Below are 19194 nucleotides of genomic sequence, written 5' to 3' on the forward strand. Positions count from 1 at the left end.
CTCTCCCTCCTCCAACCACCCACCTGTAGCCACGTTTTCTGCACCCCTCCCTCTATTAAGGTACCTACCAACTCGCCATCCAAGCCAATGAACAAATCTTATTCTCAAGTCATGAATCTGGGAGCATTACAGGGATAGGTAACTACCTTGGCCCTTGGAATACTTCAATGTTCACCTTGAGAAGCTACCTGTAACCTACATTGGCTACATGAGGACAGATTTGGGAGTGAATTAAAGCAAACTAAAAGAACCCAGCCAATATAGAGGCAAGGAGCATTAACGTTTAGCAGCCTGACTATGTCTCTGAGACAAACAAGCACATTTAGTTGTGTTATCTTTATTGAGTCTTTTGACCACTCAAAGTGAAAGTATTTTTAAAAAATAAAGAATTCGATCGAAACCTGTTAATTATGCCATAACATAAGCCCAGTCTAGTTTGGCCATTTTTACATTTTAATTGAGTTGTTGCATTTGATCTCACGAGCAACTGAATTTGGGTTTGACAGCTATGTAGTTTCAGAGGGTTGCCATGTTGGTCTGCAGTAGAAGAGTCAGATCCAAGGAGCACCGCAGAGACCAACAAGATTTTTGGGGCATGAGTTTTTGACAGTGAAAGCTCCCTTTGTCCGATACGAGGAGGAAAGGAGATTCCCAAGTCCTTATATCCCAGTCTGAAGAAAAGAGCCGGGATACAGAGGTATGATGCAAATGTAACCAGCTTAATTAGAGCAGGGGAGAAATAAGCATCCTATGTCTCTCTATTCAGCCTTGGGTGCCCATTGTTCTGTTAGGTAGGATCGACTTCATACAGCTATATTTCATCCCCATTTGCAAAGTTCCCCGCTATCCGAGTTTTACACTCTTTTTAGTTAAAACATTTAAAGATGCTTTCAATCAGAAAGAAATGCTTATCTGTAAGAATCTGTCCCTTTGGCTGCTTGAAAGGTGACAGCGGGAGGGAGAACGAAGGCCTCTTGCATGCAGCTCCGCTGGAGTTTACCTATTTAAAAATCCCCCGCTTACAGATGCACCGTGTGAACTTCAGGGAACTTTTTCTGATGCATTTGCTCCCAGGAAGAACTGTCTGGTGAAAACACAGTCTGCGGTGCTTTCTAAATGATTCATCTCGCCACAGACCTTGATATTTGATCCAGGTGAAGCTGTAAACACTGGGAAGCTTTCAGGTTCTATCATTAAGGGCTGGTAGAGCTTCAAGAGAAATTCTATAGCAGCCGGGCCTGCACCAGGCGGTTCCATCTGAGCCTCTCTCTTTGTACTTTTTATCTCTCTGAAAGGAACAGGGATTTCCTCTGGGGATTGGGGAAACAACTGCCCTTGGAAGTACGGTTCTTTTGCAAGATAAAGCACAAAAGGATGAAAAGATGACTCAGTTAATAGATGGTTCCTTCTTGTTTTCCCTTCAGCATCTGTGCAGCAGTTCAGTTGTTTTATCTTGTTCGTACATTCTCAGTGGAAATTCTCAGTGGCCGCAGCACACTTTACTGAGATTTATTCAGGGCAAGACCTGGAAAGTAAAAACAGCCCATTCTCATGAGGAGCTGAACAGAAGGGGTTGACCAACCTTGTCAACAAAATGCCAACAGCTGATTCTTCTGGGGAAGGCAACTTCAGGAGAAGATGATTTGCAGGAGGAAAGGGGCAGGGAAGGGTGCTCAGCCCTTTTCCCCACCCCAGGTTCCCATCACAAACCAATTACAGCTTGGGAAATTCCTGGAGATTTGGGGGCAATGCCTGGGGTGGACAGTTCAGGGAGGGGAGGGAGTTCAGCAGGGATGTGATGTCTACCCTCTGATGTTGCCACTTCCTCCGGGGTACTGTTCGCTGTAGTCTGGAGATCAGTTATAATTCTAGGATAACACCTGGAGGTTGGTAACCCTGCAAGCATACATAATGAAGCTTCCATGGTTACTTTGCGTAAGAAAAGCAACTGGGGGAGGGGGGATGTGCAGAAAAAAGTGGTGTGCAGTAGTAGGTTAATTGTTCCTTCCACTGCCCGTGGAAATTGCCCCGTCTCAAAAAACCATTTTAATACAAGCAACCTTTTATCACACACATTTTCAGGTAACATGTACAATGATCTTGACTTCAGTGTATTTAGAAGGAGCTCTCATACATCCTTCTACTCTTTACAGGTTCTTCTCTGTACAGTTCTTCTCTGTACAGGTTCTTCTCTTTACAGGTTCTACTCTGCACAGGTTCTACTCTGTACAGTTCTTCCTATCTTCTTTGGACAAACTGAACAAACACAGGAAAATGTCTAGACGTTCTGCACATCTATGATGTGCAGAATACGAAGACATAAAGAATCTCAGCCCCCATCCCCAAAGGAAGTTTCTAGCGTATATGGTTACAGAAAATAAAATATTATTGTTGCCTATTTTGGGTTTCCATATACTTCCTGGAGCTATTTCAGGAAAATCTGCCTCACCCTTCTGCAAAATCCTTTCTACTGACCCTACATGCTTGTTGACTACCAGTTCATGGTATCCTTCCTTTCTACCACACCAAAGGGGGGGGATAAACAACAATATAAGACTAAAATCAAAGTCACAACTTAAAAAAATAAAGTAGGAGGAGCAAGATGACAGTGCTCTTCAACCTTGCTCAGCATGGTCTTTAGGCAAGCTCAGAACTGACCTTATTGAAGTTGAGTGGTGATGTCCTGGTCTAGGCTCTGACAGCAATAAACTTCGCTGTCCTTCCTCACCAATGGACTGGAGGTGAAGGCTGCCTCTGTTTCTGCTGGCACAAATCTCTGGTTTCTGCTAAGGCCGTTCAAACCAGCCCAGAGGCATATTTCCAAAATCTGAGTCACCTCATGTGCGGGGTGATTTTAATGGTTTTTAAAATGTGACTTTAGAATGCACCTTTTAAATCGTTAGCCGCCTTAGTGGCCCTTGTGAGGGCAGAAAGGTCGGATATAAATGTTGTAAATGAATGAATGGATAGGGCAACCATACCTGACAGCAGCCGCGTGTGCCTACTTTTGTTCCCCAACTTTTTCTACGGCCAGACAGGAGAAAGTAGGGAGCTAAAACAGGACAGGAGCAGTAATGTCACTGGAGCACACTTGGTTGCTATATTGCTCCAGCTCGCAAGAGCGCATATGTCACAACAAGCAGGTTTGTCTATGATGGGCACAAATATCGCTTGCAGCCAAGCTTTGCAACACCTCACACTGTTCCTCTCCCTCCTTCTCACTGTGTATAGAGCATGACTGAGAACCGTCCAGTTTGGGAAGGCTTCAGTGCATCATGGCCTGCATTAGGGTGCCATAGTGAACTGAATCTTGATTCAAGGCTTCTCAAACCAGGAACCTTCTATCAAGCTCTGTGAAGAAGGAGATGATGGTTGGGAAATAAGCTGTGCTTATAATCAGTCATGCACAAACTTTTATTTCTCATGATATCTGAATGTGAATGAAAAACGTTCTATATGCAAATGGGAGATCAATCCTGAGCATGAGACAGGGAAGGGTAGTTCCTGTACAGATGCAGAGATTCCACACACACCCCTACTGAAGCAAGGACTTGCCAGTAACAAGGGACCACTCAGTCACGACAGATCTCTTAGCTACCAGTCCCTGCAACAAACACCAATGCTAACACTCTCCCCATACCTACTCAAATGACACTCTTGGCCCAAAATACCAACCACACCAGCCAGGATTCATTCATTTACTAACGTGATAGGTGGCTGCTATGTTCTTCTACCATTTGCGTTGACCAAGCTGGACTTTCTCACTGCAAGAGTACAGTCGGAGGCGAGACATTTCAAAACGGAAATACTCAGAAACCAGTAGGTGAGCATTCCAACTTCCCTGAAATTTGTAACAGACTGAAAAGTTGCCATGGTTTAGTACAAAAAGTTTCAAAGGGAGTCTGCTTCCCTCTGGGGGTGTAAAAACACCTCCTCCCCCACCATGGCAGCACCAGGAAGCAGGGTGGGAATGGCATCTGTACACAATTGTCCCTGTTGCATTTGCGGTTGCTGCCACCCCCACCAATGCTCCTGCCCTTGTCTGTGTTTGTGCTGTGCATACCTAGCTTTCTGTTGCTTGACTTTTTTCTAGCTTATTTCACAATAACTCTCCCCCTTTTGTTTTCTCCCAATGTACACACACACACCTTTCCACCTGCTGACTGAGTGACATCAAGCAACTGACAGAGTTGGTTGCTGTGGCACTTGAAAGCTTATGCCACAATGAATATGAATCGCCAAAGTTCTATAAGTCTCTCTGTTGTTTGGGAGCACTAAACTAAGAACTCCAACTGAGAGCGCTTTATGCACACTGGAAATCCAGAGCCTTTGACAGCTTGTCAAGGATGGGGAAAAATACTAGAAAACAGATAGACAGGAAATATGGAAAAAATGTCTTTAATAAGATAAGAAAAATAATATATGTTCAACAAAATGTTATAAATGATGTTTATAAAATCACTTACAAATAAGAGGCACTGTATCCTGTCAGACTGCCACTTGTGCTGCCCTGAGAAAGTATTAAAAACGTTCACCAGCATTGGTATTGTTTATTTTCATTTCCGACTGAAAGTAGTATTTTCTCTTGGTTTTCTAAACACTCTTTCAGTTTATCTTCAGTCAAAGTCAGGCGCTGCTCCAAGATTGAGATAGTCTGTTTTACGGGAGGAAAAATGCATAATACTGACGGCAACATAAATCTGAAGCATTATATTTGCAAAAGAATTGATTTTAATGAATAAAAGAAATCAGACAGCTGATCTAAGGTTCAGTTATTTAATTTAAAAAACATTTTAATGAATATTTACTTCTTGAAAGCTTTTTAATTGCTGTGCTATAAACCTGGATATTTATTATGGTGCTTTTGACACATAATCTGAAGCTTAACATCATAAAACATAAAGCACTGCAAAAGAGTTCTGAATGCTAAATATCTGCTCCGGGAGGATATGCCAGCATAGCAGCCTGGTTTGTGTATTCAAGCTCCAGATGGAGCCATTAATAGGGGAATAAGCCTTCTTTTAAGATACCAAACTCACTAGAAATCCAAATATTGAGGCTTCCCCCCCTCTTGAAAAGCCTATGCATTAAATAGCTGGGAATTAATGTCTTGTCGCTAGGGGAGAGGGTCTCAACTAGGCATACCAGGTCCCTCTTCTTCTTTGGTGGGAGATTTTTGGAGTGAAGGTGGGGGGGGGGGGGTCGCGCACTTCCAGAAGTGCTTCAGCACTCCCGGTTTACACCCGGAAGTGCTGCATTGCAAAGGGCCGGTTCCCACTTAAACTCCCAGTTTGAGTGGTAAAAGCCTGTTGCGATGCGGCACTTCCGGGTGTAAAGCGCACCACAAGGGGCCCCGTTTTCCACTCAAATGGAAAGATTGCCCGCCGACCCTCAGCTGGTCAGCGGACGGCCAGGTGGATTGGCAGGGGTTTGCCTGCCACCACCTGGCACTTGGCAACCCTAGTCTCAACACAATACCCCTTGGTATGTGGAGTCCCTCAGGAAGCGATCCTCTCCCTAATGCTTTTTAATATCTATATGCATCCCCTTGCCCAGCTAGACTGGAGTTTGGAGCTGGGATGACATCAATATGTGGATGACACCCAGCTGTACCTGTTGATGGACAGATGGCCTGGCACTGTCCCAGATACTTTGGCCATGTGCTTGGAGCCGGTGGTAAAGTGGTTGAAGCAGAGTCTTCTGAAACTGAATCCATCAAAGAGGGAGGGTCCTGTGGCTGGACCCGGAAGCCCGGGTCAGGTAGTTCAGTTCTCAGTTCTCGATGGGGCTCCAGATTGAGTACCGAATCAAGTTCAAGGTGTTGGTACTTAACCTTTACAGCCTGAAATGGTCTGGAATCCTCATATCTGTGGGACTGCTTCTCCCAATACATCCCCCAAGAGACTTATGCTCAACTGGAAACAACCTTCTGGTGGTCCCTGGCCCAAAACTATCTGGCTGTCCTCGATCAAGTCCTGGAGACCAAGTCCTATGAGGAAAGGTTGAAGGAACTGGGTATGTTTAGCCTGAAGAGGAGAAGACTGAGAGGGGATATGATAACCATGTTCAAGTACTTGAAGGGCTGTCATATAGAGGAGGGTGCCGAGTTTTTTTCTGTTGCTCAAGAAGGTCGGACCAGAACCAACGGGTTGAAATTAAATAAAAAGAGTTTCCGTCTAGACATTAGGAAGAATTTTCTAACAGTTAGAGCGGTTCCCCGGTGGAACAGGCTTCCTCGGGAGGTGGTAAGCTCTCCTTCCCTGGAGGTTTTTAAGAAGAGGTTAGATGGCCATCTGTCAGCAATGCTGATTCTTTTGTATGCGTTTTTTGCTTTATATTCTTGTTTGTATTTGATTATGGCTTTAAAATGGGATTAGACAGATTCATGGAGGATAGGTCTATCCGTGGCTACTAGCCATGGTGACTTAAGAGAATCTCCACATTCAGTAAACCTTTGAATTCCAGTGCCAGGAGACAACATCAAGGGCCTTGGCATTTATGCCAATGCTGGTCCTCCAGAGAAACTGGTTGGCCACTGTGTGAGATGGGACGCTGGACTAGATGGACCACTGATCTGATACAGCAAGGCTTTTCTTAAGGAATATATGCATGTGTTTAATTGATTAAACAATCAGTTAAAATCCTTATTTCACAGGCATGATTTTGGCAATCATCCCAACTTTGAAGTAGACAGTATTATCATCTTATTACAGATGAAAGGCTGAGGCAGAGTGATATTTGACTCAGGCCATTTACAATCACATGGCTGAGCTGAGATCTGAACTGGGGATTTCCAGTCAAGGATGCGGAAACAGCATCTGGATGCACCTCTCCCACCCAGCTAGACTTTCCCCGCCCAATCTACTGGTTTGTTTGAAGTGTACGCATTAAAGATGATATTGGGAGTTCTCTTTGCACTTACCAGAGTCAGAACATCTAGCTGCTCCACAATATGCTCCAAGGCATTACTCAGAACTGGTGAAATGCCTACCGGCTCATCCTCAGCATGCACCAAGTACTTGCTTTCCATTTGTGACATCCTCTTTGACATGGTTGCAGAGGGTAAAGCAGGAGGTTGCTGAGAATCTTTGTTGTTTACCACATCTTGGGACATGGAACGATGAGCCTGCGGAGGACTTGCCTTTGCCTTCGTTTAAAGAGAAAATGCAAAATATAATTTGCTACACTCCATACAACTGAGCCTGCTCACATGGCTAGAGATGTTATACCCCCATGCAGGCTACAGCAACAAGGGAGCAGTTGTGGCAGACTCCAATGAACTGTGGCTGCAGATGAAATTTTCCTAAGTCCACAAAATCAAACAGAGCCTTTGATGGGAAAGTGTTAGACCATACAAGTCACAAAATCTCAGGCAGGAATACTCTGAAAACAAAGGAAAAGCTATTCAGGATATATATTGAGGCACACAGGAAAATGAACCCAACATGAAAAACATTCATTGTAGGTTAACTGATGAAATAACATAGCCAAGCGTTTAGAGTTACAATGCTTCACTTTTACCTGGTTCATGGCTTCTCAAGTATTTCCCCTATCTTTCCCAAGGCTAAGTTCTTCAGATATGCTGGGCCATGTTGAAAGAAATACAGGCCAAAGCACAATAACTATATGTTTCCTGGAAGCAACATCCCCATGTTATAGTGCAGCAGAGCAGGAATACGCAGGAGTACAGTTTTGGGACTTTTTTCAGACCTGGAGTGATGTCATCATCCAAGTACCTGGTAGAGGGGGGTTAGTGCCTGTGGTCAACCTCTCGCAGGCACTATTTTCCCAGCATTGCTTCTTACCATCCCACTGGAGGGCTTTTGAGTTGTTTTTTAACCTCAAAAATTAGTAATTACCATAGTGCTGTGCCCTGACTTGGATAGCCCAGGCCAGTCTGACCTCATCAGATCTTGGAAGCTAAGAAGGGCTGGCTCTGGTTAGTATTTGGATAGAAGACCACCAAGGAAGTCCAGTGGCGCTATGCAGAGGCAGGCAATGGCAAACCACCTCTGAACATCTCTTGCCTTGAAAACTCTATGGGGTCATTATGTTGGCTGTGACTTGAAAGCACTTTAAACACACACACCTTAGTGCTATAACAATCTATTGCCACACATATTTTAAATAGTAATAGAATGTTATAGTGCTATAGCACATGCCTGAAGAACAAAAAAGAGGGAGGGCTCAAGTTGCCACAGCTGCTGGGCTGACCATGCTCCCTGAAAGCCAATGCAGAAGGAAGAGTTGCTGATTTTCTCCCTGCTGCAGTACACTTCATCTGCCCCCTCATGCTGCTCCTAGGGGATCCCCCTGTCCCCCAAGAGCAACATTTCAGGCTGTAGTAGGAGGGTGGAGGAAGGGAAGAAATGTTTCTGTGCATGGAATGCAGACGGGATCCAACCCAAAAAACAGAAAACGGTGCAGAAAACTCCATTCCCAGTGACAATGCAAGCAATGCACATCTAAAAGCAGCCTTCATATGCCTCTGTTTCCTCCTGGCTTGGGCTGTCTATAAATAGTATAACCAAGGTCTCTTAGGTATGCTTGGGGTGGGGGGTTAACTGTATTCCTTACAGGTGCAGTATCCCCAACTGAAATAGCTTAGTAGGTTTCTCCTACTGCACAATAGTTTCTTTCTGAATGTTACTTCTACATGAGCTATCCTTCTTTCTATCACACTATCACACAGGCATCCAGCTCCATCTGTACTAAGAGACACTATTTCCTAATGATATGCCTGGTATCTGCCTTCTTTGTCTATTTGATTCACTTATCCAGAAACTTGATCAATGCGGTTAAGGGTGGAACTTCTTCTCTATTGTCTAGCAATTTTAGCTGCTGTAGCTCTAAGGAACCAGTTTTCCCCAACCTGCGAACAAGTTCAAGTCTGTATTTTATTCTTGCAGTATTTTCCCCCCAAAATAAAACATGCCATACAACCAAACAAAAACCATCTCACACAGCATCCAGATTGTAAGTAGCTGCGTGAAAAAGAGCAATGGGCTTCCAAACTAATAATAAAGTTCAAATATTTTTAGCATCAATCTCAGAGAACTCTTCTCTCCAACGATAATGGGATCCTGTGATATGATAGCATCATCTACTGGATATCAGAGGAAGCAGCAGGTGAAGAAATCTTGTGGGCCATTAGCCAATGAAGCAATGGTGGAGGGCAAGCCCCCTTGCCAACTTCCAAGGGGATTCAAGAGGCCATTCTGAGATGAAGAGCAAAAGCACTTGGACTGCTGAGGTCACTTTGGCCAGTTCTGCCAAGGAAGCAGCTTCAGCTTCCACTGAGGATATCTTGCAAGCACCAACGCTTGCAATTTAGCCACATGCAGCATCACAGACCATCTGCCGCACCCCCTTTCCAGGATTGCACGGCAACTAAGTTCTCACAGAAAGATCATCTGTGAAAGAAGACGTCCGAAGAGTTTGTCCAGACAGATCTACTGGTATCAAATGTTGTTACAACTCAAGGACAAGGGATCTAATTTTACATGTTTCCTTATTATAGTTCCCTAAAATTAAACTAACATTTTAGAGTCGTTTGGAGAAAAGTACCTGCCAACTCAAAAACCACCCATCTAAATATTTGGCCCACCTTCATACACACAATACATATTTGCCAGCTTCCTGTGGAATACCAGAATGATCTCACAACAAACAAGGATCTGAAGATAGGCTTTCTAGTGAATCATGAAGTTGGTGAGGCATGCTCTTTAAAAGAGAACATCCCGTTCCCAGTTCATGGTTCATTTGCCTACACAAGTTGAACTTTTTTGTATCATGGTTAAATCCAACAAATATGGATCTAATTATAGGGAGTATGCTAATTGAGGAATCCTCCAATGTTATTGATAAATGCTATGTATTAGTCATGAAAAAATGCTCCTATCAGATTTTAGGCTTATTAAAATGTTTCACTTTTGGTTGGGGCTGAATATCTGATACAGCTATTCTGAAGTCCTACAACTGTCAACACCCAATTGCTTGCCTGGATTTGAAAAGATACAGAAAAGGACCGACTTTTGCCCCTTCCATAGGCTACACTACAAGTGATGACAGGCATAGATCTATCCTGTGGCCACTGATGCCATGTTTAAAGCATTTACTGTTCTTTAAAAATTGCTGCAAGGCTCTAATGGGGCTTCAGCATGCATCCCCGTGGCCCTACAAGCTCTTGTCCCCTCCCCCACACCTTTTCAGGTGCAGAAACAGTCATGGGGGCTACTTCTGCACCTGAAAAGCATTGGGGCGGGGGGGGGGGGAACGGAGCTTCTGGGGACACCATACCATGTATTCAATCCAGACTGGGCCTTGCAGCAATTTTTTTTAAAAAAACTACCAATGCTTTTAAAATGGCATTGGTGGCTATAGGATAGATCCGTACCTACCATCATTTGTAGTTTGGCATCTGAACAGCACACATGAACTGTGAGGCTGGCATAAATGCAAATTGGCCTTTTCTAAGTGACAGGTAAGGGAGAAGCAATTCCTGGGAAGCTTCTCCGGAAAATGGCATGCTTCGTTTTACGTGGAGGATGTGCTCTTGCAGATAAAGCCCAAGGAATGGGCTGTAAATCTGCAGCAATTCAGGGACCTCCAAACCTGAAGCAGCAACACTAGCAGGATTCCAGTTTCCTTAATTAAAGTGACATTTTCATAGGCCATGGCAACACACTTTGTTATTCTTTCCAATTTAGCCTATCGCTGACAAGTTTTTTTGAGGGCACTAGGTCCTTTCAGTACAAGAAGGGAAAAAATGTGACTCGGTTTCATTGTAACACATGCAGAGGGAAATGAACCCACAGCCTCAGTTGCTGCCTTTGCAGCTGTGCTTGGGTAAGCCAGTTTTATTTATTTGGTAAGGATGACAGCTGTGTTAAATTTAGCACAACTCTGATGGCATTAAACAGCAGCTGCTGCTCAGATAAATAAGGGGGTCTGCCGTCTTCCCAACAGATTCAGTTTTGGGGAGCAAAATGTATGTTAGCATGATTGGAAAAGCTCCTTGTGCATTTAATGTTTGCTGATGCAAATACCTTTAAAAGAAGCTTTCTGCATTGCTCATCGAGTTCTGCTTTTTTAATCCAGAAAGAAGGTCCGGCCTTTCCAGAGGTGCACAGAGACCATTGATGCTCACACTCATGTTTGTGTGAATAGAACCTGTCCCATCTTCCTCAAAGTTAATATAAATGCCAAGCACAGGACACTGAAAGAATGGGCCAGTTCCTGCTGTCCATAAGAACTGTGAGTTCTACTGGAGTCATACGGAGTTATTGCAAATACTGATGTAACCATGTACATATTTAATTAAAAAGACCTTGTAATTTTAAATCAGGAATGGGAACCAAATACGGTTCAGGTTTCAATGATCAGCAAAATGGGTCTGTTTAAAAAAAAAAACACCAAAAAGACAGAATGAGAGCTCACCAAGAGACACAAATCATCAAAGGCTCTGGACTCCCAAAGGTGAGAAATTCCCTGCCAGGAAGTCAATGCTAAATATAAAACGCTCCAGGAAGGAGCATATACAAGCGCTTTCATAAACTACAAATATTCTGATGGAGACCACAGGTGCCAAAAATAACAATATGAGTTCTGCAGGGGGAGGTAAAGAAATGTAATAAAGGCCAGTCTTCAGTGTCTCCATAAACAGCTGCAGCAGGAAGCTCTTAAAATGAGAAGGACAAACAACACGAAACCACTAAAACATTCCCACTATTTACAATCAAAATAAAAGGAGCCAAATTTAATTTGCAGCAAGTTTCTTCAGCCCATGTGAGTACACAATCAAGGGCATATTTCATTGCTAGATCCGATAGAAAAGTTTCTTAATGAAGATGCTATGCTACCTTCCTCCATGTTAGGCTTCTCCAAAACTGGTATTACAGCATCCTCTCCCAGGTTCCTGTCTATCTGCTTTGCCTTTCAATACAAGGAGGACACAATTCATTTTCCTGAATCTTACACAAACACCCTGCCTCCACCCAGAACACCCTTCCACAAGTTGCATATGATTAAATACACTGATCAAGGGTATTTGGATTTTCAAGATTTTCAACTCATAACACAGCAAAACTTACAAGCGCTAAATCTATTGCACACTAACTAAACCATCTGCCCCCTTTGCCTATTTTATCACCTTGCAAAACTAACGGTACTCTGCTGAATGCTGGAGAATCCCCCCCTTCTCTACTGCTTGCTGTATTTTCTGTAACGGTGCTTTAAAAATGATAAAGGAGTTAACATGCGGCAGGGTGTTTATGCTCTCTTACCTTGTACTGAATATTCTAGCACTGTGCATCTCATAAGCTTTAGGCCATTAACGCATGGCTAGGATGTCATTGGTTTGTCCGTCATTTCTCACGCTTTTCTATCCCGCGATAAAAAAATTGAACGCATGGTGAACTCCATCCTGCATCCACAAAAGATCAGGGAGGAATGTTCCCATGCGCAGCGGGACAGTAGGGGAGTGATCATCATTTTCATTCACGCTTTGTGACTGGCTGATGCCAGTTAAGGGCTAATAAGCATGTATGCACAGTGGAAAGGGGGAAATTTTCATTCGCAAAAACTAAAATGGTGGTGGTGGTGGTAGATATGTTTTAACCTGGTGCTGAAAATCCAAAAGATTCAGTGCCAGTTGGATGGATGTGAGAATGGTGATCCACAAGTAGGGTGCCACAATAGAAAAAGGCGTTGTTCATTGTTTGCTCCCCTCTTCATTTCAGCTATTAAGAGCACGGCCCTCTGAAGAAGGCCTCGGTTGATGGGCAGGTGCTCCACAGGAATGGGGGTTGCAACAGCCATCTTCATTCGTTCAAGTTGTTCAAGATAATGACCAGCACTGTGAATTGGGGTCAAAAATGAACAGTCAGCCAGCACAGCTCTTTTAAAATGGGTGAAATGTGTTCTCTGTAGTTTTCACCAGTTAGCAGTTGGGCTGCTGAGTTTTCTACCAATTGAAATTTCCAAACCATCTTCAGGAGAAGCCCCATGTAAAGTCCATTTCAGTAATCTAACACGGATATGATCAGAGCACGGGTACCTGTGGCTAAATTCTTTTTCTCAGAAAAGGGACATGCAGTTTCATGTCTCCCCTTCTGCTATGTCTGCACAACCATGGCACAGCTTTGGATCGGTAGATGAAGTCTGCAGCTTGTTGTAGGTACCAACTAAGCGCTACCATTCTCCTAAGCACTCTATGAACTCCAGCTAAGACACCAGTATCTTAGATAAGAAGCTGTGTGGCATGGGGCTATAGTCCTCTGACCTTGTGCTGTGCATACTTTGGTGATAGAAACTGTAAGAGAAAGCGCACTTTGCTCAAACAGCTGAGGATGAGAGCAAACACGGTTCCAGAACACTGTGCATACTGCTCTGCTCAGAACTCATAAAAGTACTCCCCCTCAGCACACAAACACTGGCCTGAACCCTCCCCACTCCTCCAATGAGAGATTCAAGGACAATGCACCCAACAAAGGGCAAGCCAGCCTGGACAACTATGCAATGCCTCAATAGTCCTTCTTCCCTCAATAGCCTCCACACAGAGGACCCAGCTGTATGTATACACAGAACAAAAAAAATTCCTTCTTCCCTTGGAGATATGCTGGCAGAACATTGTTGCTGTGGCATCAGGCTGGTGCAACCCTGATATGAAAGTAGGAGAAACAGGGAATACAGTTATATTTCTACTAACCACTCCCCTTCTAAATACTACTATTGCTGGCCTCTTCTGCTTCGTGGGGCGGAGGGCAATGGAACAGCCCCGCCCAAACAACAACAACAACAACACTGCTGTCAGAGGTCCGATACATTTTCTTAGCATGGCCATTGAGCAAATACTTCTATCTACACCAACAGGTGCCCTGACCTGGATGGCCCAGGCTAGCCTGATCTCATTCGATCTCAGAAGCTAAGCAGGGTCAGCCCTGATTAGTATTTGGATGGGAGACCACCAAGAAATACCAGGCTTGCTGTGCAGAGGAAGGCACTGGCAAACCACCTCTGTTAGTCCCTTGCCATGAAAACCCCAAAAGGGGTCGCCATATGTCGGCTGTGACTTGACGGCACATTACACACACACACCAACAGGTGCAGCCTAACACGTGGAAACTAGTAAAAATGGATACCAGTCATGATGCATACCTATTCTCTCCAGGATCAGAGGAGCATGCCTAATATATTAGGTGCTGTGGAACACAGGCAGGATGGTGCTGCTGCAGTTGTCTTGTTTGTGGGCTTCCTAGAGGCACCTGATTGGCCACTGTGTGAACAGACTGCTGGACTTGATGGGCCTTGGTCTGATCCAGCAGGGCTTTTCTTATGTTCTTAAGGGGGAGGTATCAGAACTAGAAGAACACCTAAGCAGTGCTACTCTTAATTCCAAAGCGCACACCATTTTGCAAAATGCCACAGCCCACTTGCTGTTTGTTGCTGCGGATGTACAGTATTCATTACCAATTATCTTTTCCCAGAAAGCTCTTCAATATGTGTAAAGGCAAGGATGGACCCCATTCACAGTGCAGTGCCAACCACCTGCTAAGCCTATGTCACAGCCAACAGCTAAGTGCATCTAATGACACTATTGTGGTTCTTGTTCCAGCCTGGCTCCTGTACCACTACAAACTGCTTAACAGACAGTTGTTTGACTACCACTACAGTTGTACCTGTTACAAATATGCAGTGAAAAGGACAACTCTACCTGTGATTCTGCTCTGTGAGTGTGGCTTCCAAAGGTACAGGAGCCTTGCCAGAACAAGAGAGCTGTTCTGCATTTCATCTGATTTACTTTCTGAACTCCATTCCTGCTGCGGTTACACTTTTGGATCATTTTAAAAGGGCATACCATGCAAAGGCTAAAATGGGGGCTATGGAGCGCTTTGACTGGTCATAGAGCAAGGCCTTTACAGATTCCTAATGCAGATAGCTATTTAAAAAAATAACTCAAGGGCAATGCTCCAGCCTCAGGTCTAATCCGTCAAGCACTTCTTCTCTGTAATATCAATTCATTGCAGTGGGACGTGCTGGGATAGTGAACTGAACCATTTGGCTGTCTGTACCATGAGCGTTGAACACTTTTTTTTACAAATTGAATTACAATAACCATTTAAAAAGCAGAATTGTCTGCAAACGTTGAAAACTCCTGGACCAATATTGTTCAGCTTTATAAAAGCATGCAGAAGTTGCCATCCGGCCTCTCTCAATGGAATATGAAAAGAGTTCCGCAAAAAGCATACGTGCCTACCACATGCCAAGTTTCAAATGGTGCAGTTACACATTTACAGAACTGCTGATTGCCAGCTTCATTAGCTGCTGTTATGCTTACAGGCTGGCAAAGGCATTTAGATCAGTAGTAAATCATCTTGTAGGTCAGCAGGAAGCTCATTATGGGCAGGCAGTCCAAGGGACAGCAGCACTTTTCTGAGAGTGCTAGAGTAGTAATTTCCTGTGTGAAAGGCTTGCTGCTGTTTCTGCATTCCTCAGGGTACAGCTCTCAGAGAATGTTACTTTTCCACAGGAAGAGGAAGGGACCAGTTGGTAGTGGACGTGTGGCTGATGAGTGTCAGGCATTTTCTACATGCCGCAGAGTCAGCTGTGAAAATGAGGGACACGACTTTGATTCCCAGCGATGTGTGGGAGGGGGTCGTGGGGTGGGGGGGTGGAGAGGCCAAAATTGGCGATGGACAAATGAGGTCAGTGTTCACAGGTAAACTATTGCAGAAAGTTACAGGCAAGAAAGAATACTGGAATTGTTTATGTCTCAATCCCACGTACACACAAATGTGTTAATACAACTACAATTCACACAAAGCACCCACTAAAGACTACCAGAGAACACAAGATTGCATTATTGTTTAGCCATGCCATGACAAGCTGTTGCAGTAACACATGCTGAAGTATTATCTGTCTTTACAAAGAAACACATTTTGTGCCAACAAAATATTTCCTAGTTGTAGGCACAGAAAAATATCCTGCAGCTTCACCCAGAAAAGTGGTCCAGATACTACCTACAATTAATTAAACTAGAAACCCCCCAATGGCTTTTGTCCTTGCTGCTTTAGCAATACTGCCACAGGTCATGAGCTGAGCTTAGTATGAATGCTCAGAAGGAAGAGATCTCCCCGCAACCCCCCTCCCCCCCAAAAAAACTTATAAAGTTGATTTATGAAGTCTGGGTAATAGACAGACAAGTGTCTGATTTTTCTGAGATGGCAGGAAATTCAGCTGCCTACTCAATCATACTCCCTTGTTTTCTGTACATCACAGAACTGTTTTCTAGAGTCCAACTACACAGCTTCTTAGAGATGATTTTGTAACTAGTTGTGACTATTGATACAGATACAAACAACTGTCCAAAAACTCTTGTAAGATGACCCAAAATTCTCTGGAGGCTATGAAAAGGGGACATTTGTATACTTTTTGAATTAAATTAAGAGAATGAATTGTGACAGTATCCTCATGGCAGCCATGAGGACACTGTCACATCTAGTTTGGCACACAGTGGTCAACCAGTTGCCCTGGAGGGGGAAACAAAAACTGTGAAAAAAAATGTAGGGAAAGCCTTTTGGCATAACTCACAAAAATGTAAGGACAGTTTCCTTCTAATTTGGCTGCAATTAAAGGAATAAACTGTCATATACAAAGACTATATGCTAGCACTGTAAGCCAACAGCACCCTAGCACGCATTCAGTCCTGTAACTGCTCTGAATACACATAACAAGCATTACAAATATTTGGTTTATAATACAGTTTGTCATTGTCCCCTGGATAACTTACCTGAGAACTAGAAGATGAAGAGCTAATATCTATGACAGTTGGGTCAAATGTTCGCATATCAGTTACATCATAGCTGGGATTTATCTGTTGAAAACCAGATTTGAGGATATTACTACTACTTACACTACAGAAAACAGACACAGGATAGAACTCTCACATGCTGTATGATTTGGACTCTGTGTGTGTGTGTGTGTGTGTGTGTGTGTGTGTGTGTGTAAAGTACTGCCAAGTCACAGCCGACTCATGGCGACCCCTTATGGCGTTTTCAAGGCAAGAGACTAACAGGGGTGGTTTGCCATTGCCTTCCTCTGCATAGCGACCCTAGTATTCCTTGGTCGTCTCCCATCCAAATACTAACCAGGGCTGACCCTGCTTATCGAGATCTGATGAGATCAGGCTATACCATGCTGCCTTCCCTCCCATGTTTGGACTACACCGGGATAATTGGAACTCTGTCTAGGTGCACGTTTAGTCTTTGTAAGCCCTTATACTAACCCAAACCAACTAGCAGGACTCTTGCTGTGCCAATGTAGCACCAACACCCAGAAAATCCTTGCAGTGCAGATGATGCAGTGAAAAGTGAAAAAAATCTGGATCTTGCACTGAGAATATTTGGAACACTCCTTATGTCTGCCAGGGAAAATGGGACTAGTGCTTTTTGAAATACAAAGCCCACAAAAAGGATGGGAGACTTTATGCCACACTATAGCAGGAAAAAATCTCTGTGAAAAAGCCTGATTGATTAAAAGAATAAATCTTTAGCTACCTTTAGTGGTCAAAGTAACTCATCATAAAAACTAAGTCATGTAGAACTTCACTAAAACAAATTATCTTAATTGCATCTAGAATAAATCATAATAAATTCAAAGATCAACAATTGTAAACTCCAAAGCATTACCATATTAATTCACTCTATTAAGCCTGCTGCCCTGACTTGGATAGCCCAGGTTAGCCTGATCTTGTCAGATCTCAGAAGCTAAGCAGGGTCGAGCCTGGCAAGTGTTCGGATGGCAGACCTCCAAGAAATACCAAAATTGTGACGCGGAGGCAGGCAATGACAAACCATTTCGGAACTCATTCCTTGAAAACCCCTCCAGGGATTGCCATAAGACAGATGTCACTTGACGGCAAAAAGAAAAGAAAAAAGCCTGCTACAAAAAATACAACTTACACCTTATTTATACCAATTACTTTGTGCAGGTGTGCACATCCTTATGAACTGATATAACAGTGGAGCAATTGCTTAGGAGGCCCTATTCTTCTCTGTCACTGTTTTAAAGGATGTTAAAAGATAATTTGCCTTGGGACTAGAAACAGCTAAGTAGCCACCAAAGAAGCTAAATGTGCTACCATACCTGCTAGGAAGTGGAGTGAGGCATGTTGTACCAACTGAAGCTGCCAAACCATAGTCTTAAACACATTTTATTTGTTTGTTTACAAAATTTATAGTCTACCTTTCTTCCCTTTATAGTTTACCTTTCAGGGCCATCAAGGCGGCTAACCATTTAAATTCAAAACATTGTGAAAGTACATCGTAAAACCAATTTACAACCAAAACTGAAACACACACATAAAATTTGAGGACAGCAATTAGCAACCCAAATGATGTTAAAATAAGTTGCTAGAGGCTGTGAGGTACAAAGAAATTAGGGAAGTTACTAGGGAAATTATTTGCCTATGACAGTAAACTTGTTCCTTATCCTTAAGCAAATTTCCCCTCTACCAACACACATTCGTTGTCCTGACAAGATAACAATGACAATATGGAGTATATTTTCAATATTGAAAAAGGCATTCAGTCTGAAAATCCTATTTTGAACCAAGCTGATTTCCAATATACAAACTATTCTTAAATTTTAGTGCCATCTAGTGTAGGTTTGAAGAACAAGGAGGATCAATTTCAAATGCCTGTAAAGAGCATCTACAGTTATAAAGTGCATTGGAATACAGCATTATGCATAATGATACAATGATGTTTATGTGACACTGAATGCCCTAAGAAAACTGCAATTTTTACGAGTTTTAAATATTTCCTCTAATCATTTGCTGACATGGTAACATATAACATTATTTGTTCTAACATTCTACCAGAGAAAGGTCAACTGATTGACTGCTCCAAAGACATTTGCTCAACTATTTTGATGCATTATTTTCATTAGAACAACAACATCAACTTGTTTGATAGTTTCACTAAATATCAAAATAAATTGTTATTGTGAAACAATAAAATTAACTTCAAATGTAATTAATAATGATAGCTTATCATTGTTAGGTATGACCCTATTCTCTCTTTTCATTAAAGTTATTCCTTTTTTATTTGTGAAAATCTGTACTCAATGTTTTCAGTTGCATCTAATCTTATGCTTCTATTCTCTGATTTTGTCTGTGTATTTCTCCTTTTATCT

At 43.0% G+C, this 19194-nt stretch overlaps 1 protein-coding gene across 1 annotated transcript in view; it reads right to left on the reverse strand.

Annotated features, from left to right (window-relative positions):
• Positions 1 to 4479: 4479 nt before the first annotated feature.
• The window catches only part of POC1B (POC1 centriolar protein B), a 28128-nt gene continuing 13413 nt past the window's right edge, over positions 4480 to 19194 (reverse strand). Inside the window, exons 10-13 of the mRNA XM_056846851.1 lie at positions 16790 to 16873; positions 9298 to 9306; positions 6923 to 7147; positions 4480 to 4654 (exon numbers count right to left, since the gene is read on the reverse strand). Of these exons, the coding sequence (XP_056702829.1) occupies positions 4532 to 4654; positions 6923 to 7147; positions 9298 to 9306; positions 16790 to 16873 (441 nt within the window). The 3' untranslated portion in view covers positions 4480 to 4531. The remainder of the gene's footprint in view (positions 4655 to 6922; positions 7148 to 9297; positions 9307 to 16789; positions 16874 to 19194) is intronic.

Source organism: Euleptes europaea, chromosome 3, assembly GCF_029931775.1.
Source record: "Euleptes europaea isolate rEulEur1 chromosome 3, rEulEur1.hap1, whole genome shotgun sequence".
Lineage (NCBI taxonomy): Eukaryota > Metazoa > Chordata > Lepidosauria > Squamata > Sphaerodactylidae > Euleptes > Euleptes europaea.